The sequence below is a fragment of the Cervus canadensis genome, chromosome 3 (genome assembly GCF_019320065.1).
Source record: "Cervus canadensis isolate Bull #8, Minnesota chromosome 3, ASM1932006v1, whole genome shotgun sequence".
Classification (NCBI taxonomy): domain Eukaryota; kingdom Metazoa; phylum Chordata; class Mammalia; order Artiodactyla; family Cervidae; genus Cervus; species Cervus canadensis.
In genome coordinates, this window is record NC_057388.1 from 33209940 (window position 1) to 33234985 (window position 25046).

General features: G+C 35.4%; 1 protein-coding gene across 3 annotated transcripts in view; it reads left to right on the forward strand.

The window, feature by feature from the left end:
• Window positions 1-25046, forward strand: part of SEMA3D (semaphorin 3D) — a 234727-nt gene that overhangs the window by 94547 nt on the left and 115134 nt on the right. For all 3 annotated transcript variants that reach the window (XM_043462892.1, XM_043462891.1, XM_043462890.1), the window contains one exon: window positions 6828-7018. In XM_043462892.1, the coding sequence (XP_043318827.1) occupies window positions 6868-7018 (151 nt within the window). In that variant the 5' untranslated portion in view covers window positions 6828-6867. The remainder of the gene's footprint in view (window positions 1-6827; window positions 7019-25046) is intronic.

Sequence of the window (25046 nt, forward strand, 5' to 3'; positions counted from 1 at the left end):
TTAATATCTTGATATTAGCAGTTATTTCTTGAGAGTTTATTTCTTGTATCTAATCAACTGCTCTTTTTAGAAAAGAATCTTATCTTTCTTCTCACCTTAATAAATGTTTGGAGATGAGTTATGGTGTTAGTGACCAGGAGTATGTATGTAATATATATTCTTACGTGTATATTCCTTAAAAATATTTCATTTAAAAAAACAAGTTTTTATGGCTGATTCATATCAATGTATGACAAGACCCACTGAAATGTTGTGAAGTAATTAGCCTCCAACTAATAAAAAAATTTAAAAAAAAAAAAAAAAAAAAAAAAAAACAAGTTTTTAAGGAGAATCTATAACACAAAGAATGTATCTGTGTTTTACAGGCATAAATGTAAAATTAAAAAGGTGCAGAAATAAATTTTTTAAGACATCAAGTAATTGAAAGCTCACATAATTTAAAACTAATTCCTATAAATTTTTCTGTACATCAATTAAGTGACTGTTTTGTGCCAACAGTATATGTGTTGTCCTAATAGTTTTTATATAATACAAAACTTTAGTCTTTTAGAGTTTGTTTTAAAAATATTTTTACTGAGGGACTTCATTAGTATTTTATTCTAAAATATATATTTTTACTTACATTATTAAAGCTAGAATTTTTATTAAGGACTGCTGATAATATAGATCTTTTACATCAGACTGAAATTTCTGTTTTCTCTTAAATTATATCATTCAGTTCAGTTTAGTTGCTTAGTCATTTCTGACTCTTTGCAGCCGCTTGGACTTTGTAGCCCACTAGGCTTACCTATCCATCACCAACTCCTGGAGCTTGCTCAAACTCATGTCCACTGATGGCATTGAATCATCTCATCCTCTGTCATCACTTTCTCCTCTTGCCTTCAATTTTTCCCAGGATTGGGGTCTTTTCTAATAAGTCAGTTTTTCACCAGGTGGCCAAAGTATTGGAGCTTCAGCTTCAGTATCAGTCCTTCCAATGAATATTAAGGGCTCATTTCCTTTAGGATCGACTGGTTTGATCTCCCTGCAGTCCAAGGGAATCTCAAGAGACTTCTCCAACACCACAACTCAAAAGCATCAATTCTTCAGTGCTCAACTTTCTTTATGGTCCAACTCTCACATCCATGCATGACTACTGGAAAAACCATATCTTGACTAGATGGACCTTTGTTGGCAAATTGACATCTCTGCTTTTTAATATGCTGTATATAGGTTGGTCATAAATTTTCTTCCAAGTCTTTTAATTTCACGGCTGCAGTCACCATCTGCAGTGATTTTGGAGCCCAAGAAAATAAATCTCTCACTGTTCCCATTGTTTCCCCATCTATTTGCCATGCAGTGATGAGACCAGATGCCATTTGATTTTCTGAATGTTGACTTTTAAGCCAGTTTTTTTACTCTCCTCGTTCAGTTTCATTAATATGCTCTTTAGTTCCTCTTCACTTTCTGCAATAAGGGTGGTGTCATCTGCATATCTGAGGTTATTATATTTCTCCTGGCAATCTTGATTCTAGCTTGTGTTTCATCCAGCCTGACATGTCCCATGGGGTACTCTGCATATAAGTTAAATAAGCAGGGTGACATTATACAGCCTTGACATACTCCTTTCCCAATTTGGAACCAGTCTGTTGTTCCATGTATGGTTGGAACTGTTGCTTCTTGACCTGCATACAGATCTCACAGGAGGCAGGTAAGGTGGCCTGGTATTCCCATCTCTTGAAGAATTTTCCACAGTTTTTTGTAATCCACACAGTCGAAGGCTTTGCTGTAGTCAATACAGCAGAAGTAGATGTTTTTCTAGAATTTCTTGCTTTTTCTATGATCCAACAGATGTTGGCAATTAGATCTCTGGAATCATCACAAAATTTCAAGCAAATGTGAAGAAAATATGTGTGGCCTATTTGGTACATTATTCTTAAATGAGTATCTAAATCAACTTGATTCTTTTCATTTGTAGTAATCTTCTAAATCAAAGAATTAAATAGGCACAGATTACACAAAGATAGAATAGTTTGGTACTTCCTACAGGTAGTTAAAGTAACTGAGAAAACATACTGTATTAAGCATTCATGTTGAACACTTCATGAATGAACAAACAACATACAATCTGTAATGTATTCTTAGAATATTTGTCTTATGTATAAAATTAATACATATATAATTTGCTTTATTTCACCTTCCAAGACTGATTTTGACTTCTGAAATTTAAGATAAATTTAAGGAATCTTGATTCAAAGTCATTCTAATAAAAGCATTTTAATAAAGAGTTGATCTTCCATAAGAAAAATATTCTTAATAAACTTTCTCTTAAAATTAACCATATAGGCATAAAGTATTTATTTTGATATTAAATAATTATATAATTACTAAAGTATAATGTTTTTTCATTATTGCTTAACTGTCACTAAGTAAATACAGAAAGTATTGATACTTGAAGCAGGTACCACATCTGGAATCCTTCCCAGAAGCAGGCAAAGCAATATCATTCCTATGAGTTATGCCTTAGAAAATATCGAGGAGAAGGAAGACTTTTTTCAAGAGTTGAAAATAATTTGATTGTGACATAATAAAAAGCACATAAAATACTTTGGGGCTAAGGAGGCTGATTTACTAAAGTCTGGAACAAATGTTTTAATTCATCTCTTATTTGCCATATGACCTTGAGAGAATTATCCAAATGTGTACTTCAGTTTCCTCATCTGTAAAATGAAGAAAATATATAATTACCTGTCTTTCTTGGATGTCAGTAGCATTGATAAAAAATAAATGAAGGCATGTTAAAAATTTTAAGAGTTTATTTGAGCAAAAATCAAACTATATTTTGTGATACCAAACTGGAAGTATCAACCACTAATACCAAAGAAGCTGAAGTTGAAAGGTTCTATGAAGCCCTAAAAGACTTTCTAGAACTAACAACAAAAAAAGATGTCCTTTTCAACAAGGGGAGTTGAATTCAAAAGTGGAAAGTGAAGAGATAACTGAAGTAACAGACAAGTTTGGCCTTGGAGTACAAAATGAAGCAGGGCATAGGCTAACAGAGTTTTTCCAAGGGACTGCACTGATCTTAGCAAACACTCTCTACCAACAGCACAAGAGACGACTCTACACATGGACATCCCCAGATGGTCAATACCGAAATCAGATTGATTATATTCTTTGCAGCCAAAGATGGAGAAGCTCTATACAGTCAGCAAAAATAAGACCAGAATCTGACTGTGGCTCAGACATGAACTCCTTATTGCAAAACTCCGACTTCAATTGACGAAAGTAGGGAAAACCACCAGACCATTCAGGCATGACCTAAATCAAATCCCTCACGACTGTACAGTGGAAGTGAGAAATAGATTCAAGGGACTAGATCTGATAGAGTGCCTGAAGAACTATGAATGAAGGTTTGTAACATTGTACAGGAGGCCGTGATCAAGACCATCCCCAAGAAGAAGAAATGCAAGAGGCAGAATGGTTGTCTGAGGAGGCCTTACAAATAGCTGAGAAAAGAAGAGATGCAAAAGGCAAAGAAGAAAGGAAAGATACACCCATTTGATGCAGAGCTCCAAAAAATAGCAAGGAGAGATAAGAAAGCCTTCCTCAATGAACAATGAAAAGAAAGAGAGGAAAACAATAGAGTGGGAAAGACTAGAGATCTCTTCAAGAAAATTAGAGATACCAAGGGAACTTTTCATGCAAAGATGGGAACAATAAAGGACAAGAATGGTACAGACCTAACAGAAGCAGCGGATAGGAAGAAGTGGTGGTAAGAATTCACAGAAGAACTAACTATACAAAAAGTTCTTCATGACCCAGATAATGACAGTGGTGTGATCACCGACCTAGAGCCAGACATCCTGGAGTCTGAAGTCAAGTGGGCATTAGGAAGCATCACTATGAACAAAGCTATTGGACTGATGGAATTCTGGCTGAACTATTTCAAATTCCAAAAGATGATGCTGTTAAAGCACTGCACTCAATATGCTAGTAAATTTGGAAGCAACTGTTTCAACGGACTGGTTCCAAGTTGGGAAAGGAGTACATCAAGGCTGTATATTGTCACTCTGCTTATTTAACTTATATGCAGAGTATATCATGCTAAATGCTGGCTGGATGGAACACAAGCTGGAATCAAGATTGCTGGGAGAAATATCAATAACTTCAGATATGCAGATGGCACCACCCTTAGGCAGAAAGTGAAAAGGAACTAAAGAGTCTCTTAATGAAGGTGAAAGAGGAGAGTGAAAATGGTGACTTAAAAATCAACATTCAAAAAACTAAGATCATGGCATCTGGTCCCATCACTGCATGGCAAATAGATGGGGAAACAATGGAAATAGTGACAGACTTATTTTCTTGGGCTCCAAAATCATTGCAGATGGTGACTGCAGCCATGAAATTAAAATATGCTTGCTTCTTAGAAGAAAAGCTATGACACACCTAGACAGCATATTAAAAAGCAGAGATGTCAATTTGCCAACAAAGGTCCATCTAGTCAAAGCTATGGTTTTTTCAGTAGTCATGCATGGATGTGAGAGTTGGACCATAAAGAAAGTTGAGAACTGAAGAACTGATGCTTTTGAACTGTGGTGTTGGAGAAGACTCTTGAGATTCCCTTGACTGCAGGGAGATCAAACCAGTCAATACTAAAGGAAATGAGCCCTTAATATTCATTGGAAGGACTGATACTGAAGCTGAAGCTCCAATACTTTGGCCACCTGGTGAAGAACTGACTCATTAGAAAAGACTCCTATGCAGGGAAAGACTGAAGGCCGGACAGAGGATGAGATGGTTCGATGGCATCAACAACTCAATGGACATGAATTTGAGCAAGCTCTGGCATTTGGTGATGGAGATGGAAGCCTGGCATGCTGCAGTCCATGGGGTCGCAAAGAGTCTGACACAACTGAGTAACTGAACTGAATTGAAACTGAAAGTGGTTAGGAGCACTCCACTGATAGATGGATATAAGGGGAAATACTTACCTAAAGAAAATTTCCAAAACAGGGAAGATTATTTGATTGTCTATACCTTAAAGCCTAGTTAATCATTTGATTGGTTGTTCTTAGTGTTCTAAGTTTGTACTTTTGAGGCATTTACAGGCTTAGGCTTTGTTCAATTAGATAGGCTATCATGGCATTAGAGAAACCTCAGTCTAATGACATACTTGTTTAATTAATTTATCAGCATTAGGTCATTTAATTTATGTAAACCAGCTTTTTTCTTCTCTTTCTTTTTTATTTTCTAAATTATGAAAGTAAGATAACAGGTTATAGAATACTTGGAAAATATAGAACAAAGTTACATATAGCTCCACTATATATTACAATTATTTTTTAAGTAGATAAATTAAGATTTTTAGTTGGAGTTTCAATACCAAACTCACAAAAATTAATAGAATGAATATACAGAAAAGTAGAAGTATGTAGTAGATGTGAAAAGCACCATGAACCAATTCAATGTAATTAAGAATTATACAATTTTCACAAAATAGTAGGATACAAATTTTGTCCAAGTTCCCATCGAGTATAAACTAGGAGACACTGGAACATATCCAAGAACATAAAAGAAGGTGCAAAAATTTCATGATTTAAAGGTATTGAAGTCATATAGAGTCTGTTCTCTTATTACTGTGGAATTATGTTAGAAATCAGTATCAAAAGATATTTGAAAATTACCCACATAATTTCAACTGCAAGGAGATATTTGACTTAGCCATTTAAAGCCTCACTAAAGTTAAAAGACTGAAAAAAAACACAGAGGGTGATTGTAGAGAAGAAAGCATTTAAATGAGAAATTAATATCAAAATGAGAGAGTAATATCAAAGATATTTTAAAAACTCCATATATTTGGAAATCAAATGTCCACTTTTAAATGATGGATATGTTTGAAAAGCCATAACAAGGAAAATTAGAAAATATTTGTAACAGAATAAAAATGAAAAGGGAAGTTATCAGAATTTGTTGCATGCGGCTGAAGCTGGTCAATGCAATTAAACAGATATGGATTCTTAAACAAAGTAAAAAAACAAACAGTGAACAGTAGCATAAGATTTTTACACCACTTTTTAAAAAAGTACCTGGTTCATGTAAATACTCAATAAATATCATTTTATAATTATTAGTACAAGGCTTAGTTGAAAATATGTGAGTTTTGATTTATTCCATGTCTTAACAAAGACAGCCTAGGCAGCTTGATTGTGGCAACCTACTTAATAACTATCTCCTCTTATAAACTTTTTTATCCTACAGTATTTTATATCCTGTGCCACCCTGTGTGGAGTAATATAGGTTGCAGGTAAGATTGCCTTGTCCCAGGTCTAAAATCTGTACTGGTGGCCCTGACCAGATCATGTTTAATTGTCCCAATTATAGGTAGACTTGTAAATATTCTTTGGTCAGAAACAAAAGAACTCTTTCAAAATGATAGCTTTTATTCAGTTTTACTTGAGTAAAAGTTTGAGGATGGTATGAGGCAAGAGTAGGCTTCTACCAGTATTCTTTTCTGATCACAAATCCATCAAGATACAGAAAGAACTGGTTCCTCCTATATTTGCATAAAACAAGAGAAACACTTTAGTAGAAGAAGAGATGCTAATTAACCTAAGTAGTTTAAGTTTTTGTTTTGCACTCATCTCCATGTCTGAATAAAGCCAGCTGTTTATTTATTACACTTTTATTACTCAGTTCTGATTCATCCCCCCTGCAACAATTTGTAAGAGCAGAACAAGAGAGGAGAAATTATTTTTTTTAAAAACATACATTCAGAAAATTATAATTTACTAAGTATAGAGAAATCTGCAAACTGCTATATTAATAGTTTTTTTTCTTCTTTTTAGATTCAGTTAACACTGTTTGAAAGAGAACATTGTTTTCATCATGATTGTTACTAAAGATGAGAGACCAAAGTCCAGAAGCCACAATTTTCACCTTTTTCATGCCTTGATGATGATAAGCATGACCATGCTGTTTCTTCCAGTCATTGGAACTTCTAAGCAAAATATTCCACGACTCAAGCTAACCTACAAAGGTAAATGTGTCAGTGTTTTTCAGCATCTCTTCTTTTATTTAGAAACGCATGCTGAGTTCAGTGAAATGTTTGTAATCAGTTAATAATAATATTATTATAGAACACAAAGTCCAATTATTTATTTTTCTCAGTGAAGAAAATAGATGTAAAAACTGCCCATGTGTACTTTTCAGTTCATTATTTACAAGTATTAACTATTGATTAGCGTAATTAGGAAATTTTTATCCTCAAGTTACAGTCAGCTTGTATCAAAACAAACCAATCCCTACATATGGTCAGGCCACTCAAGATGGTTTTTCTCTTGCTCTCTGTAAGTCTCCTGCTCAACCAGTATCTGCTTCACCTACATCTGCCAGACATTCCTACATGCTTGCTTAGGCTCCAGCTAATGATTGCTCCCTATTAAAGCGGAGGAAGGGGCCTCTGCTGATTTCCCCGGGAACTGAAGAGCCAACCTGTCAATTCTTTCTATAAATGGTAACATCACCCCGCCTCCCCCCACCCCCCACCCCAACCCCAGGCCTCTGGGAGTGAAGCCTGCTGCCATGTTCTGCGTTGGGGTCAGTCATAACCTCTGTGGGGTATTACTCTAAGATCTTGCTTCAGACATGTAAGCTCCCCTTCTGTTAAACAGCTATTTCTGTGGCTGACCTTGGGCTCCTTCTTTGGTCTTGAAGCTGGGCAAGTAGAGGCCTCCTAGGCCTGCAGTGAGCAACCCAACACCCTAAAAATAGAAAAATGGTTAATTCCATACAGCTGCTACTAATTAGCTTATCCTCGGCATTTTTTAAAAACAGTAAGATATCTTCAAAATACTAACAAACATATCTTGAATATCTCAAGCATATACATATTTTATTGTTTAAGAAGTGTGAAAGGCTTAAAACAGAGATGAGAAAACAAGAAGTGAAATCTAATAGCTTTTATATTAATTTAAACATTTAAAAGCAAAGTTTATATGCTAGTATTTAACCATCATGTTTATATGTAAGTGTAATATATAAATATATATATCGAGAGAGAGAGAGAGAGGATGTGCCAAGTTTTGTGCTCAAAGATTTCTTTTTTTTCCTGGTATCCCCTTGGCTTCTTTAATACCTTAACTAATGAGAGGAATATAGGGGATTCAGACTCCTTTATTCTGAACTTGACAGGTAAAAATAATGCTGGCAGTTTTAATCTTTAAGATAACTTTTTATCTTAAAGATTAAAAGGTAATCTTTTAAATAATCTTTTAAAAGATAACTTTTCAGCTCAAATTAAATATCAATAGTAAAAGCTAATTTTATGCTTAATGTAAGCATAAGTGGAATTATTTTATTACATCCATTACACATTTCATATGTTGGTATTTGTTTTGAATTTATATCTCATGAACAAAAAAGTTAAGGTAGCATCATTGTCTTTGAGTTTTTACATTCTTCTCAAATTGCTAGAACGGGTAAAACTAACCTATGATTTAAAAAAAAAATCTAGACATTGCTTTTGCATGGTTGAAGGATGATCATATGGAAAGGAATGCGAGAGGAAAGTTCCTTGAATTATGGAAATGTTTTCTATCCTAATAGGGATATGGATACATAATATGGGCTTTCCACAACCCGTCATATTGCACGTGTCCGTTTGTTTGCCTGTTTTTAAGGCAAATGCCTTTTCATTTACCTTATGTTCCCTGATAGCTGAGTTGGTAAAGAATCCTCCTGCAATGCAGGAGATCCCTGTTCAATTACTGGGTTGGGAGGATCTGCTGGAGAAGAGATTGGCTACCCACTCCGGTATTCCTGGGGTTCCCTTGTGGCTCAGCTGGTAAAGAATCCGCTTGCAAAGTGGGAGACCTGTGTTCCATCCCTGGGTTAGGAAGATCCCCTGGAGACGGGAAAGGTTACCTACTCCAGTATACTAGCCTGGAGAATTCCGTGGACATGATTCGTGGGGTCGCAAAGAGTCGCGACTGAGCAACTGAACTGAACTGACAGTCCCTGGGGTTGCAAAGAATCAGACACTACTGAGCAACTTTCACTTCACTTCTTCATAGAACAGAAAACGAATATTAAAAGTCAAACAGTTAAAAAAAATAGAAAATTTGAAAATAGATTGAAGGGAAAAAAGAGGAAATATTACCTGGTTTCTGTGAAACAGTGAATAATGCCAGAACATTGCATTGATGAATATAAACATGAAAAATAGACTTGGAAAGAAACTTTAATAATAGTTAATGATTACTCTCTGGGATTCCTCATGAGCAAAGCATTGGAATAAGGACTGTGTGTGAATTATGTTATCCACATCACCACCCTGGGAGGTGGAGATTATTACCATCTTCCTGTAAATGAGGGTACCGACATACTGAGAAATTAAGGTCTCAAATTAGTTGGTGGCTCAACTCCTGAGTCAGCCCCATGCTGCAGGGAGCCTGTGTACCTGTTCATATTTCTCACACCCTGGACAAGAGCTTTTCTTCCCTGAGGCACTTACCTACCTGCCTGATTGTATGATTTCAGTTGTCAAAATCAAATGGGGTTGAAGAAGACCGCAGTCTCCATTTAAGATTACTCAGGGACCAAAAGAGATTTATAGACTTGTGGGATTTCATCCCCCCGATAGTCTTACAGGAAGTAAAGATTGTCATTGTGCTAATTTGTAGTCATAATCAAAATTTTATACGATTAATTGTAAAATGTTAACTCAAATGTGGTAACTTGATCATTTGAAAATAACGGATCAGGTTCTAAAAATTAAAAAGAATTAAAAACATTAATTTTAGGTAACTGCTGCTAATTAGCTTATTCTTAACAAGAAAGTTTTGGGGAGCTGAATCTGTTTTTGTACTTGGAATACAAAGTACAAAAGCGTGTAAGAGTTTAAAATCTTGTTTTATTTATCTCTCTATATATTCTATATATTCTCACTTCTCCCAGCACCTAGTACTTATATAAAAGAACCAGTATAAATGTTGGATTCAATGCAATAAGAACTCTTCTTTTTATGGTTCTTATATTTAGTATACTTTTCAAATGTTATATTTTTTAGGTATTTATTTACAAGTAGTTTATCTGCATTTCAAAGGCAGTAGCAAAGATTGAATGCAGTGAAGGAATTTTAAAAATCTCTGAACTCACCCGTGTTACACACACACACTCCCTCTCCCCCGCACCTCCTCCGTCCACCACCCTCCAACAGTGCCCTGTGGCTGCTGTTAGTTATTCACTTCCAGGATACGAGGCTAGAAAATTCAGTCCAAATGAAAAGTCGATTGTAATTTTCAAAAATCATTCATTTTTATGAGCACAAAATCAGCTTTACTTTCCATAATCAAGCTTCCTTATGTGCAGACTAGAGACACAGCCCATATCAGTAGAGTTAGCTACTTTGAACAGCTGCAAGATTATTTTGTGGGATTTCTTAAAGGTCAACAGAAATATAATAACCATTTTATCCAAAGAATGCCCTTTGATAGACTTAGTTTTGAACCTCTGAATCCACAGGAGCTTGTTTGGTTCTTTTGTTGTGTAAAGAGATTCCCTCTCAGTTGAATATTTTGAATTCTTACACATTTATGCATGCTAAGTCAGTTTCTAGAGTAGTAAGTAAGGAACCTGGAGGTCAGGATGATCTGGGTTTCTGTATTTTGTGTAATAAGGATAAAATATAGATACATATATGGCCTTACAAGGTGGGCTTCTCACAGTGACTTGTATACTTTATACTGCAGATGTAGTAGATAAAGTTTTTGAAAAATGACCAACTTCAATCTTGAAATTAGTATAAACATTTTGTATATTGTTCTCCTGATGAAGAAATTTATACAAGTTAGGGATATTCGTACCCAGGAATCAGTAGTATCTGCAGTGGTGTTTGGAAAACTACAGATGAGATAGGTAATGCAGCTAAAGAGAGAATGTACAAAAGCTTTGGAAAAGGAAAAGCCACTGTGTCCTTTGAATGTCTTTTCCAGATAGGAAGGTAAACAATAAACAGGCAAACAAACGAGTGAAGGTTATTTCAAACCATGGGATGTGCCATCCAGGATATAAGGCAAAAGACTGAATCCAGGACCCTAGTTAGACTTTATCATGTCTAAGTTTTAGGACACTATGAAGAACATTGTTTTTATACCCATTTTATAGATAAGAAACACGAGGTCAGAGCTTGAAGGCCTTGCCCTAAAGCATGAAGCTGTTAAGTGAAAGAACAGCGTGTTTCCATCTCTCAGGCCCATGTTCTTGCCACTTTATGCCCTTGAGAGAGATATTGCATGTTCAGAAATAGAAATATCAAGATATATAAAAGAAGAAGAAAACAAGGTTTCATTATTACATCTTTGACAATATGCTCTTTTCAGTAACTACCGAGAGTATTATTTTTTGCTCCTCCCAAATTTATTTGTGTTTCTGTAGAAAAAAAGCTTGATGTCACCTTTAAAATTTTCATCTGCTGTTATATAAACATTAGTGTATTTGATAGAATAGTAATTTTGTTGAATATTCTGAGGAATGAATGGATAAGTCTATATGTTGTTTATTATTTGCAAAGAAATCTGTTTAACTGTGAAATGTGGCGTGTCTCAAGTAGAGATAACAATTTGAGGCATCTAACTTACTTGATTTTACTAGTCTAATATTGATTCTGTTCATCTCGATTGAGTATAGCAATGAAGAAGGCAGATTCTGAAGCCAAACTGCTTACGTCTTAGGTCTGTGAGATATTTGGATGTTTATTTTCTGTGTTGAAGTTTTCTAAATGCATTAATGTATTTAATAAGGTTATTGTGAAGGTATCTTGATTCATGTAAAGCATGAAAAACAGTGTTTGACGTAATAAGTATTTAGCTGTCATTTATTTTTTGCAAATCATTATTATCTTGCTAGGTATTAATGGTTGTTCCTAGACCACAGTTTCCCCTGTGTAAACAAGTTTGAAAAATATTATATAGTTTCCTCCTGGGGATTTACAGCATATAGTAAAATTGCCTCTGTTTATTCTCAGAGATTTTCTACTAGAGTTAGTTTCTCTCAGTCCAGTACCACCCACAGATTGTGAATTTATAGAAGGTACTTTCCAGTATTTTTATCTTCATCATATTCTAGTAGTTAACAAGCCTTTGGATCATTATGGACCTTGATAAGAGGAGTGTCTTTGAGTGGTTGGTAACCTTCAGAGTGGGTTAAAAGGAATCGTAAAATCATTCAGGCCCTCCTTTCGAAAGTGGACATTTTTGTTGTCAAAGCAATGATTTGCTCTTAATATCTCCCCTTAAGTACATAGCAAACAAGCATAATCAATCTTATAGGAAGAATCCTCACATATGTAGGTATATATTTTTCCCCCATATGGAGCAAGTCATTGATACTTTAATTTCTAATGAACTCATTTGTTTTCCCAGATATATTTTCTCTAAACCGAGGCTGTGTGTGGGATTGGGCTTTTGTCTGGCATGTTCAAGGATCCTAAAGAAGACAGTTAAAGGAACAACTATTAATACCTAGCAAGATAATAATGTTTCACAAAAAATAATAACTGACAGTATGGCTAAAAAGATATGGAATGGGAGAAATAAGAAGAATGATTAAATCAGAGTTAATAGGAGGGAAGGATGATCAGATTCTTTCACTGTTGCCATTATTAAAACACTGACTTTTAGTCTGAATGTTATGGGAGTCCCCTGGAGAATTTTGAACACAGAGGTGATAGGATCAGACTTTCGTTATTATAGGATCACTCTGGCTTCTGTATTGTGTGCAATAAAAAGGAGAGATCAAGAAACTAGGGAGCTAAGTCTGAGAGGATTGTAATAATCCAAGTGGGAAATGATGGTCTGTGAATCAGACTCCTTCTGTGGAGGTAGAAGAAGATGGGAAGGTAGAGTCAATACGGTTTGTTGATGGATTGGAAGTGAATGATGGGTTGGATGGGTGGATGTGAAGTAAGAGAAAAGTCAAGCCTAATCCCATGGGGTGTGTTTGTTTTTTGATCTAAGGATGGGGTTAATATTAATTGAGATGGTGGAGACTGTGAAAGACTGCTGTGTGGGAAGATCAAGTGGACATATTTATTTGAGAAGTCTATTAGATATCTAAGTGAAATGCCAAGAAAGCATTGAGTATATAATTTCTGGAGTTTATGGGCAGTGTCAATTTTGGAGATATGAACTTGGCAGTTAGCACATATAAATTTTAATTCCTTAAGTCAGGCAATTAGAGAAAGGAAGAATGAGCATCAACATGAACTAAAAGAAGTGCTCAGGTGTGGAGGAGCAAAATCAGAAGTTGTGGTGTAGAGGAAGTTATAGGAAGAAAGTAAGAAGAGGACTCATCAGCAGTGCCCTATTTAGCTCTGTCATGAAAGATAAGTAAAAATTAATGTTAAATTTAACAACAAAAGTCTATTGTTGACCTTGATAAGAGTAGTATCTTCAAGTATGGGAGCCAGAGCACAAGGATGCATTCTGGAGTGTGGACTCAGAAACTGGAGATAAGTGTAGATAATTCTTTCAAGGGGTTTTCCTATAATGGAGACATGGGTAGTAGTAACTGAAAGGACAATGAGATCAATAAACTGTTTTTTTTTTTCTTTTATGAGTAAAACAATAACATATTTTTGTGTTAATCGAAATAATCTAGGTGAGGAATAATTAATGATTCAGGAGCAATATGGGATAATCCATACCCTATTGAAGAAAATAATGATAAGACTCAATTTTTTTCTCTAAAATCAGGCTCCTTTTAGAACATAAGTTAATAAAAGTGGCTTATTTTGCATAATAAACTATTACCTGGTTCATTATCAGTGTCAATTGTTGTCTAGTTGGAAAGAGAAATTAAATAGATATGAAAATATATTGTTTGATATAATGATACAGGTTGTAAGTATCTAAATATATGTAGATTTGTTTAGCAAATTTATATGTAAGGATTTGGAAATAACTCAAAAAGACTAAATGATAACATCAGAGTCACGTAAGTAGATGATTAAAAAACTGATCTGTCTCCTGCATTTCAGTTCAATAGTATCTGTATTACAACTTGCCTGTATCCAAAAAATTTATTTAGTAATAATTAAAATCTATTTTCTGGAGTAGGGAATGGCAACCCACTCCAGTATTCTTGCCTGGGAAATCCCATAGACAGAGGAGCCTGGCAGGCTACAATCCAATAGGTTGCAAAGAGTCAGGCACTACTGAGCACACACAACACACAAAATCTATTTAGCAATATATGTAAAGCACTCTTCTAAAGGTAATTGATCTGTAGAGGCTCACAGAGTGGTAGAAATTACTAATATCACCATACAAAGGTATCACATAAAAAGTGTTCTGGAATTAAGAACATATGAGAATCACTGAAGTCTGTGCAGTCAGCAGCGTCACTCCCCCAGCAGGGTGGGGTGAAGGAGAGCTATATTATGAGACACTCTGATTGTGTCCTGGTTGTGCATAAATATGGAAAGAACTTATAAGAGTATAGCTTAAGTAAAGGCAAATTTTTCTGGTATTAAACCCAGTCAACCTGTTTTTTTGGTTAAAATAGATTTTTTTTTTTCTTTTAAATAGTAGGTTTACTATCTATAAATTATTGAGAAGATAGAAGTTTTTATATGCAATTGCTTTTTGTATGACTTCACTAACCTAAAATTTGGCTCTAATTCCTTAGGTCTTATTAAAGACTGCTTACAGTGAGGGTCTTTCAATATATGTGTAAAATATACATTTATGGATATTTTAAAAATGAATGTCATTGGGTCTTTTTAACAAAATTTGATAAATGCCTCTCAAGAACTTGTAATATACCTTTTGCATTTTCCTAAGAGTCCTTTAAACATGCTATTTTAATCCTATTAATTCAAAAGAGGCATAAATTAAAACTAAAGTGCTTTTTACTTAGAAAGATACTCATAAAGAGGTTTATTTCACTAAAGCCACAGTGAGCCAGGCACAGTCTAGAAAATGGACAAATATTTCAGTAATCCCAATGGAATGGTGAAGTGGAGGAAGTGATAGAGGTGCACTCATTGATCTTAAAATACAAAATATAGTTGTAATGGGTGATAGGGCTTAGAGTTAGAAGACCTAGATATGTTTTAACTCTCTCTTTGGCATGTATTGTTCTTACGCCATTAAAATAGTTGTTTGCTCTTTCTGAGTTTAAGTTTTCTCATCTGAAAATTATTGATAATCCTTCTGGTTCTCCTTAAGGATCAAATTAAATACTAGAGGAGAAGCTCCTTCGATGTAATAAAGCACAAAATGGATATTATGATAGACTTCAGAGAGAAACCAAATATATTATTGAATTAATTGAAATAAGGTGTGAAGAAAATTCAAGATCTTTAAAAATATAATTATCTTTAGGCATCATGGATATGGTTTCTTCTGCCACAAATAATAGGAAATTCACTTAAGTCAATAATAAATCATAACTTGTCTTTACATTTACCTTCCAGGTTAAATGGATTACTTCTCTTCTTTGTATGAGAAAACTGAGGGGAAAAAGTTTTATATGTCATTGGTTGAAACTAAGTAGGTCATTTATCACTTATAGCAATTAAGCTAGTTGTAAGTTAATCACATTGGTCAAATCTGTCCATCCCTAACTTATTCTAACACTGTAGTATTGTACAGGGAAAATAATAATTTGGCTATTTTGTGTAAATTGACACACCATCATGTAAGGGTTTGAGAGAAACTCTAGTGTGGGGAAGAAAGCAAGAGTCCAGCGCTTCAGGGCAGTTGGGCCCAAGGCTTCCTTTAGTGTTTCTACTCCACTGCAGTGTAAGGACCAGTAGCACCAGCATAAATGAGGAACTTGTTAGAAATGCAGAATCTTAGGGCCTCTCACAGATGCCTCAGTGAGAATCCATTATTTTAGCAAGAATCTGAGCTGATTTGAATGCATGTTAATTCTGAGAAGCACTGCTTTACAGTGCCTTATTTCTGAAACCACCCCTGACACGCACACACAAACAGGGGTACTTGGATGTCACAACAGGAATCTCTCATGATTACAGAGCATTAGAGCCACAGTGGGGTCTCCAAATGGCACATTGACCTCTCTGAATTATTAATAAGCTTGCAATAAATTCTGATTTAAATGGAAGGTAGAAAAACCAACACAAACAAGAATCACTCCTTTGAAAAAATCAGTTAAATGTTTATTAGACTTCTTCTGTGAAAAAAGAGGTGATGAATTGCAGTGATGATTTAGACTTATTTTTATCTGCAAGGGCTTCTAGTCTTTTTAAAGGATGAAATAACTGCAAAAAGATTGATGCCATAGTATTATGGTAAATAAATCAAAACACTTAAAAGAATTTCAGAGGAGGTTGAGTGTGATATTGAACTTGGAAAATTGGAAGAAATTTAGTTTATTGAATTTAACTCTTTGTTGGCATTAGATAATTTGATCATGAAATTCTAACAATTCTAATTAGGGGAAAAAACAGAATAGATAACTTCATGTGGATTGGGGAGGGATTGGTGAGGGATGGGAGCAGAGAACAAGGTTGTTTAGGAACCTGTTACAGCAGTTTTGAGAAGTAGTAATATGGCTGTTTGCCTAGCTGACAAAAGGAATAAATATTTGAGGAAGAAGAATGGAAGATTTACATGAGAAAATCTATAAGGCTTTAAATTTACCTGGATGTTGATGTGAGGGAAATGCAATAGACTTAGAGGTACTAATTATTTAAATAGGGGAATAAAAGAGTAAGAGAATAAGGAAGAAGAACTAAAAACGATTCTGCTATCCTGAGCCTGAGAACTCAGTCATGTTATTAAAGTCATTATAATTGGTAGGATGAGCTGGCTGAGGGGAAAATGACAATATCAAGCTAGCTATTGGAAATTCTGAACTATGACTTGGAGATGCAGTGGGGTTTTAGGTGTCTGTTTTGAAATCATCAGTAGAGAACTAACACTTTATGAGAAAACAGTTTATGGGAAACTGTAAATGGAAAAGCTTATTTCATTGTTTATGCCCTACTGCCTGAATCACGGGGACTTCCCAGGTAGCGCTAGTGGTAAAGAACCTGCCTGCCAATACAGGAGACATAAAAGACACAAGTTTGATTCCTGGTTTGGGAAGATCCCCTGAAGTAGGAAATGGTAACTCACTCCAGTATTCTTGCCTGGAGCATTCCATAGACATAGGAGCCTGGCAGGCTACAGTTCATAGGGATGCAAAGAGTCAGACACGACTGAAGTGACTTAGCATGCACGCATGCTTAGATTAAGGAGGCCATTATTCTATGCCTGTATTTTGAATCTCCCTCTTGCAAGTCCATAAGCATATTGTGATTCAAATTCCATGCACGTCTCTATAGAATTATCTTCCTTAGGTAAGAGAGAGGACCCTTTCTGGACAAATCCTAGAGAAATGTTCCATGGATAACTGACATCTGTTTGTTCTAAATGAAAAACCAAATGGACGTTTTCCTGAATCAGTGGAAATTTTCAGATCAGATGTCATGCTGAAAGCCCCGCATAAGAAATAAAAAACAAAAAAGACATATTCAGGCCAATCATTTTATTTTATAATAGCAGAGTGAGGAGGGAAAAAGAAAGAAAAAAAAAAGACATTCAAAACCTTGGGGCACTGATGGCATGAGACTTCTAAACTGTAACTTTGGATATATGGAAAATTTCAAAAATTTAAGTCACAGACACTTCTGGAGATGGGTTCACCAAAATAAGAAAATAAATCAAAGAATAAAGACATGAAATCCAGGAAAGATGGGAGTCATACTAGGAGAGAAGTTGAAAAAAGTCTGAGAAAGTATTACTCAGGCCAGAGAACAGACAGTTCAGATTGGAGCAGGAGGAAGAAAGGGCCTAGGAGTGGGTTTTCCTGGAGAGAAACAAAAACATGACAATTTCATTTGAAAATTTTATGGACACAGTTTTCAGAAGGTATGGAAAGTTTTGACCATGATCTTAAGGAAGTCAAAGCAAATGTCAAAATTGAGAAAGTGTTAACAAAAGCAACATATTGTTCTAGAAAGTAAGGATCATTAAAGAACACTGTTTTTCTAAGTAGGGAAGAATATTTACCTTGCACTATTAATGGAATGATTAAATATAGTTTTCATAAAAATGGACATTCTATAATGTTAGGGACTTGGTTGGAGGGAAAGAATTGGCATAAGAAATCTAACATTCTCAGTATCTGTAAACAATAATTCAGTGGAAATGTCTGAGTGATTGAAAAGATTGTAGTGCATACATATTATTTGTAAATATGAAAATAAATAGAAAATAAACTAGTAAATATGTTAATAGAGTCTAGATTGGAGGTGGACAGAGAATTGGAGACAATGATGGGCTTATATATGACTCTTAATATTACTTATAATTATACATATATATATATGCTTAACTTTGATTAATGTAATTTAAAAATATTATTATAAAATATTATGTTAATCTCATAACTTTGCTCTGTAAATTAACTTGTATGCATCTTGAGGAATTATTTGCTCTTGTCGTATTTGTCTTGCTATATGGAATCAATAAGTGATGTATTAAGGTTTGACATTTTTGAGTTTTTTTTTAATTAAATTCACATTCTAAATTGAAAACAAATTTATGCTCACTTGTGACATGGTGTTTCGATTTTAAGTATTCCTTGAAATTTGAGAAGGAAGATATCCTCAATACCTTAAAGGGAGTTAAGAAAATAATTGTCAAAGTAGAATGTATCTTTCCTAGAATTATCCTGTCAAGTATTTCTGAGGCAGTTTATTCTGTTATTGCGTTGTTCTTCTGGAAATGTATCAGTTATTTATAATGTTAGCCTTTTTTATAGGTCAGTAGCAAAATTTATTATGGCTAAGCTTTTGAGAATTTAAAACAATTCAGTCTTACCCAAAGTAAGAATTTAAAAGGGATCCATAATCATAAATTATGAATCTCACATGTGATGGATTATAAAAGGCATCTATTGTTGAAAGCTGGCCAAATAAGAATAAACCTGTGATTTAAAAGCGTGGATGTAGATGAAAATGTGATGGTGTAAAATTACCGCACTCCTATTCCACACCCTGTCCTGGAAAGAATGTAGCTCTGATGATATAATAGACTTTGCTTGTTCCTAGTGTATGTTTCTCTATGTGGTGTCACCTGATTTATTGTTGATATAGATAATGGTCTGTCTGAGACCTAATGAACAGAACGGTTTCCAGCATTCCATTGCAGATGAGCAAATGAGAATTTGATTTCTTTTTCTTTCTGATTTGAACTTGCATTATTTTGCAAAGTAGAGTTAGACTTTCCATCTAGGAAAATAGAACAGTAATATATTCTTATAATTTAGTCTTTTTGTTGGGATTTTAAGTTTGAATAACATTCTTTATATATTTTGAGCAGTTAGCTATGGGAGACTTAAGCTTCATATATAGAGAATAAGTGGTATGTTTGATAGGTGAAGGTGAGCTATCTTGGTCACCAAAATCTTTTCATATAGTCTTAGGCCTCAGAAAACCAACTGAAAGTCTGGTGGGGCCAATTTAAGATGAGCTCTCTTTCCAAAGGTTAAATCCAAGAAAGAATTCTTGCCTTGCCTTGGACCAAAAGCAGGGAAATAAATACAGGTTCATGGAGGGCCAAAGAGACTGAGTGAGTCACAAAATTAGGGACTGATTTTCATTTTGGAATGAACAGTTTGCTCTCTTTACTCAACCCCTGACCCAAACTGAGAACAGGCTTTGGGGATGGAAGGTAGTGAGGTTGGTTTGATAGCCAAAACATTTCTGGGAACTGTGGGATCAAGGGGTTCCATAGAAGGAGTCTTGGGAGACTGACAGTCATGGAAGCCCAGGGAATTCAGAAGTCAAGAGGGAGAAGCTGAATTTATGGAGAAGGCAGGAATGAAAACTCCTTTACCTCTTTATGTAGACGGTGTTGCAGAGAACACACTGGAGATGTGACTGTGTTCAAGAAATGTCAGAATAGCCCTAACGATATAATGGTTATTTCCTTGAGGAAAAAGACGAGTGGGTAGGGTAAGAATTTGTGCTTTTGTGTGGAGTACCCTGAATGGTAGGGAAGAGTAACAGAGATGTGTGTATATATGTTTTTTCTTTCATTCTTTCTTTTTTTTGGGCAAGTGCCGAGTCCTAACCAATGGACCACCAGGAAATCCCCAGGGTGAAGGGTTTTGATCTGGATTCATTTTTGGCTATAATCTTTTTCTGCTGAGGAATTTGACTGGGAACTGACTTTGCTCAAAGGTGATTTTATTTTTACCCCATGAAAATCTTCCCTTAATAACTTTGATTTTCTTCTTTTAAAAAAGAGTTTCCTGTTAAGTGTTCTTTAAAGGATGTGGGAAGCCATTTTTTAGCTATGTAGTCTTCTCAAGAGAGAGATTGTCAACTCCACCCAGTTTAGAATTTCTGGCAATAAATGCAGGATTTCAAGAGTTTGGAATTTTGTTCATTTAATAGTGAACAGTTGAGGAAGTCTGTATTGACTACTCCTAAATTTGTTAGATTCAGTGTGACTGACCACTCCTTTCCTTTCTGGGGTGAAGAGGAAGAATGTAGAACATCAGGTCAAATGTTTCTTCAGGCTGAAAGAACAATTATATGAAGGGACACTACAAGGAGATATAAAGAATTCTTTATAGAACAAGCTATTGTTTCAAATAGGAGCAGGAACTGTGAGATCTTCAGCCTTCCCCTCACATAGAGGGGTATGTGGCTGTGAGTCAGGGGGTTCATTGCTGCCATAGTCTGCCATGAAGAACAAATTGGTTTTGTGAAGCCCACTTAACCATTCTGAACTTCATTGAATTGGTAATAGAGAATTCAAACAGCATTATCAAGATCTCCCTTTAGCTCTAATTACGTTATACTGTATTTCTGTTCTTCCCAAAGGTTAGAGACTACCGGCTCCAGGGAATAGAGCAATGGCCTGGAGCAAACAGATGAATGAGTTACTTGATATGTGTCCATTTAAGTTTGTTATTTGATATGTGTCTGTTTTAACAGAGTTCAATGTATGGTTCTAATGCCACAGAACTTCAGTGTTGGAAGGTGATCAGAGACCATTTGGTTTCTCTATCCACCATATTGGCAAGAGCTGTGTTATTTGGCTTGCTAATGAAGACAGACAGGAAGCTCTTTCTATTTTACCATTAAAAGTATTTAACAATCTACTACTGTAAGTACCATTGTCCTTTGTCACAAGTATGTTCTCAAGACTTTCCTGGTGTTCCAGTGGTTAAGACTCCATGCTTCCAATGCAAGGAACACGGATTCTATCCCTGCTTGGGGAACTAAGATAGTATATGCCCTGTGGTATAGCCAAAATAAATAAGGTGTTCAGCCACTAGGAGTTAAATAAAAAAGATGTATTCTCATTTTTTGTTGTGGATGAGTATTTTCTCTGCATTAGGCTGTGAGGTCCATAAGAGGGGAACTTGTTAGCAGAGTTTTTGCAGCGTATGCAGAGAACCTGGTGATCTTAGATGAGTCAGTTGTTTGCCTTCAGAAATCTAGTTTTATGAGGGTAGAGACTCACTTTGTTGTGTTAGAGATGAGAAATTATTTTAAGTATGCTATTAACTATATGTGAGAGACATATAATTTATCTGTGCCTTTTGGTAAGATAACAGGAGATGTTGATGAACTCTGGATGTACTCTTTAGCAATGCACACATACATACAAGGGGATTCCCAGATGGTGCTAGTGGTAAAGAACCCACCTGCCAATGCAGGGGATCTAAGAGACTTGTGGGTTCCATCCCTGGGTCACGAAGATCATCTGGAGGAGGGCATGGCAACCCACTCCAGTATTCTTGCCTGGAGAATCCCATGGACAGAGGAACCTGCTGGGCTACAGTCCATCAGGTTGCTAAGAATCGGATACGACTGAAGTAACTTATCATGCAGGCACATGAATACAAATATAGGAAAATACTATGCTCTTTATTGGAGTTTTGAACCGCAGAACCATCCAATTGCTCTGTAGTGGTTTCTTGGTCATGGATTCTGAATATCTTGTCTGTGTCATCATTCAATTACAATCCATCCTGTGCAGGATTTCCACAGTTAAACTAGTAAATGATTAATCATAACTTTGATGTATTTATTTCAGAAGTAATCAACTGTAGGTTTTTTAAAAATCTATTGATAGAACAAGAATGGGAATTTGAGGCCTTGGTTGATTGAGATTACAACCTGAGAACAAGGTGATAGGAAAATGAACTGCTAAGAGAACAGAAGAAGTGATTATGGTGGCTTAGGTCAAAGGTTTAGGTAGGAAGAACAAAGAATGCATTTAGGACCGAGAGGTCCGCAGAAAGGTGGGGCTGGTTAGGTAAGTACAGAGCAGACCCCCTCTGAATGGCATTTATGAAGCAACCCATTCAATCTACCACCAAAGTGGGGGGAGGGGGGAAACAAGATGAAGTCTCTGTTAAAAAGAATTATAAACTGTGGACAATTTAAAAAATCATATGCCTAAGACTTGCTGGTTTAAGGAAAGGAAAAATAAAGCTTGAAAATATATTGCCAAATTATTAGTCTTTAACTTGCATGAGTTTTCAGCCTGCAGAGCTAGTATTCATATCTGATTCCTGAAATCCTGAGAGTATATCAGCTTTAGGTGTTAAGATACAGACTCTGGATTTAACTTTTTTTTCCTAGGCTTTTGTTGATGATCCCGTGGAAACAAAAGTGAATTTGCTTGGTTTGGCAGAAATGCAAGAAAGATAAGCTGCCTGGGGGAGAGGGAACCTGTTCCATTCCCTGTCCCAAGGTCTTTTCAAAATGTGTCAACCTGAGAAATTTTCATATGTAATGTCTGAATCTAATTATTTAGTTTGGCTACGAAGCATCAGTAAAGCATGCTCTAATCGGTTTGATGCTAACACTGTCACAAGGCAACATTAAATCATTTTGAAATGATAATACTTAAGGTTAGTCAATATTTTTGCAGCTGTGTTTGCTTGTCAAATTTGTTTGAAACTAAACCCGATAAAATTGGTTATGGTAAAAGAAAATAAAGCAAATGATGATGTCCTTTATTTTCCTCATTTAAGTAGAGACAGAAAATGAGATACAATATCCTTAAACATCTTCCTCCTCCCCTTAGTACCACCATAATTCAGGGACTTACCATCTTTTAGAAACTTCTGGATAGTCTCTCTGCCCCCATCTTTCCTGATTCTCATTCATCTTGAACACAGCAGCTAGACTTATTTTTGTAACGCTCAGCTATACTCTTTGTCACTTTCTCTGCATAAAATATTTTATTGGCTTTCAGTTACCTATATAATACCTAACCTCTGCAGCCTGACGGCTTACACCCTGACTACTTCGAGACAACCTCACTTTTCACTGCCCCTACCTCTTCTCTCTGTTCCAGCATACTGAACTACTGCAGTTCCACACATATTTATTAAGTGCTCAATTTGTCTCAGACTCTGAGCAGTGTGCTGGGGATTCTAAGATAAGTAAGACCTGGTCTTTGACCCGAAAGAACTCATACCCCATAGTAGGAAATGCATTAAACATGCAACATGTAAGCATAATATAAGATGGTATATACCCTGGTACAATACATTCTAGTGGTCCTCTGCTTGGAGTAAAATGTTTTTTTATATTTTTCCTGTAAAGCTTCTGTCTACCCTTCAGGAATGTTTATAAATATCACCTCCTTCTGTAAGGTGATACATAATTAATTACTTGAAAGATCTGTTAACATTTTGTGTATACTTCTATTAGAATTTATTTTGCTTATATTGTATTGTCTATGCCTATCTATTTGCATATGGATCCGTGAGCCCCTTGACAGCAAGGCCCAGCCATCCCACAACCTTGTTTGCATGCTTAATACTTAATACTTTCTCAGCTTATAAATATTTGTAGACAAAATAGCTTTTTAATGTTATTCCAAAATTATTTTAAAAACAACAGAGATGTTCTAATCTTCATGAGTCAGATTTAATGGAAGATGAGGTGATACTCCTTAATAGAATTCATTTGGTCCAAACCAGAGTTTAATATTCAAAGTTACACTATTGAACTTTTCCTATCTTCAAGACATTGTTCTAAGAACTTCATTATAAGTTACCTCCTTTAATCATGGGAATTTTGAGTTTGGAAATATGACTTCCTTTTTATAGATTTTATAGAGTCTTTAAAAAATCATTATTATAATAGCTAATAGTTACACAGCACTGCCAGGCACTATTCTAATGCTGGTCATATGTTTACTCATTATTCTTCACACTTTCATGATTTATTACATTGTTTCTGTCCATCATTATTCCCATTTTATAGATGAGAAAATGAAGGCACAGAGAGGTTAACTTTCTTGCCCTAGATCATACAGCCAGAATTGCAAAGTCCAGTAAAATGTAATGGACTTTAATGAGTGACGAGTGATGTTATTTTCTTCTTGTTATTTAATAGTCTAGGGTTGCAGAAAATGAGAAGGCATGATTAGTACTTGGAGTAAAATATATTGAAAAGATTAGGGTTCCTGTAAACTCAGACCTAAATTTAAATTTATTTCCTTTTTTGTTTGTTTTGTTTGGCCATATCACATGGCTTACGGAATCTTAGTTCTCTGACCAGGGATTGAGCCCAGGCCCTCAGCAGTGAGGCCCTCATCCTAACCACTAGGCTTCAGACCTAAATTTGAATAGAAATCTGTCTGCATCACAATCGTAACTGCAAGACTTAGGCCTTGTAACAGCCCAGAATAAATGGAGTCTGGAACTGAGGTTATATTATCAGCTTTGCCACTGCTGTTTTGTGACTTTAGGGCATGTGGCTTCATCTTGATGGAATTAAACACCTTCATTTATAAAATCATGAATTGGCATAAATTAACTTTTAAGGTCCCTTCTCACTTTATAATTCCGATTCCATCACTGGTTCAGGATCACATCTCCTTAGAATTCATTACTTCTACATTTGCATCTTCCTGTATACGTGAACTTTGTGCCTGCTCAGTCATGTCCAACTCTTTGTACCCTATGGACTGTAGCCTGTCAGGCTCCCTGTTCATGGAATTCTCCAGGCA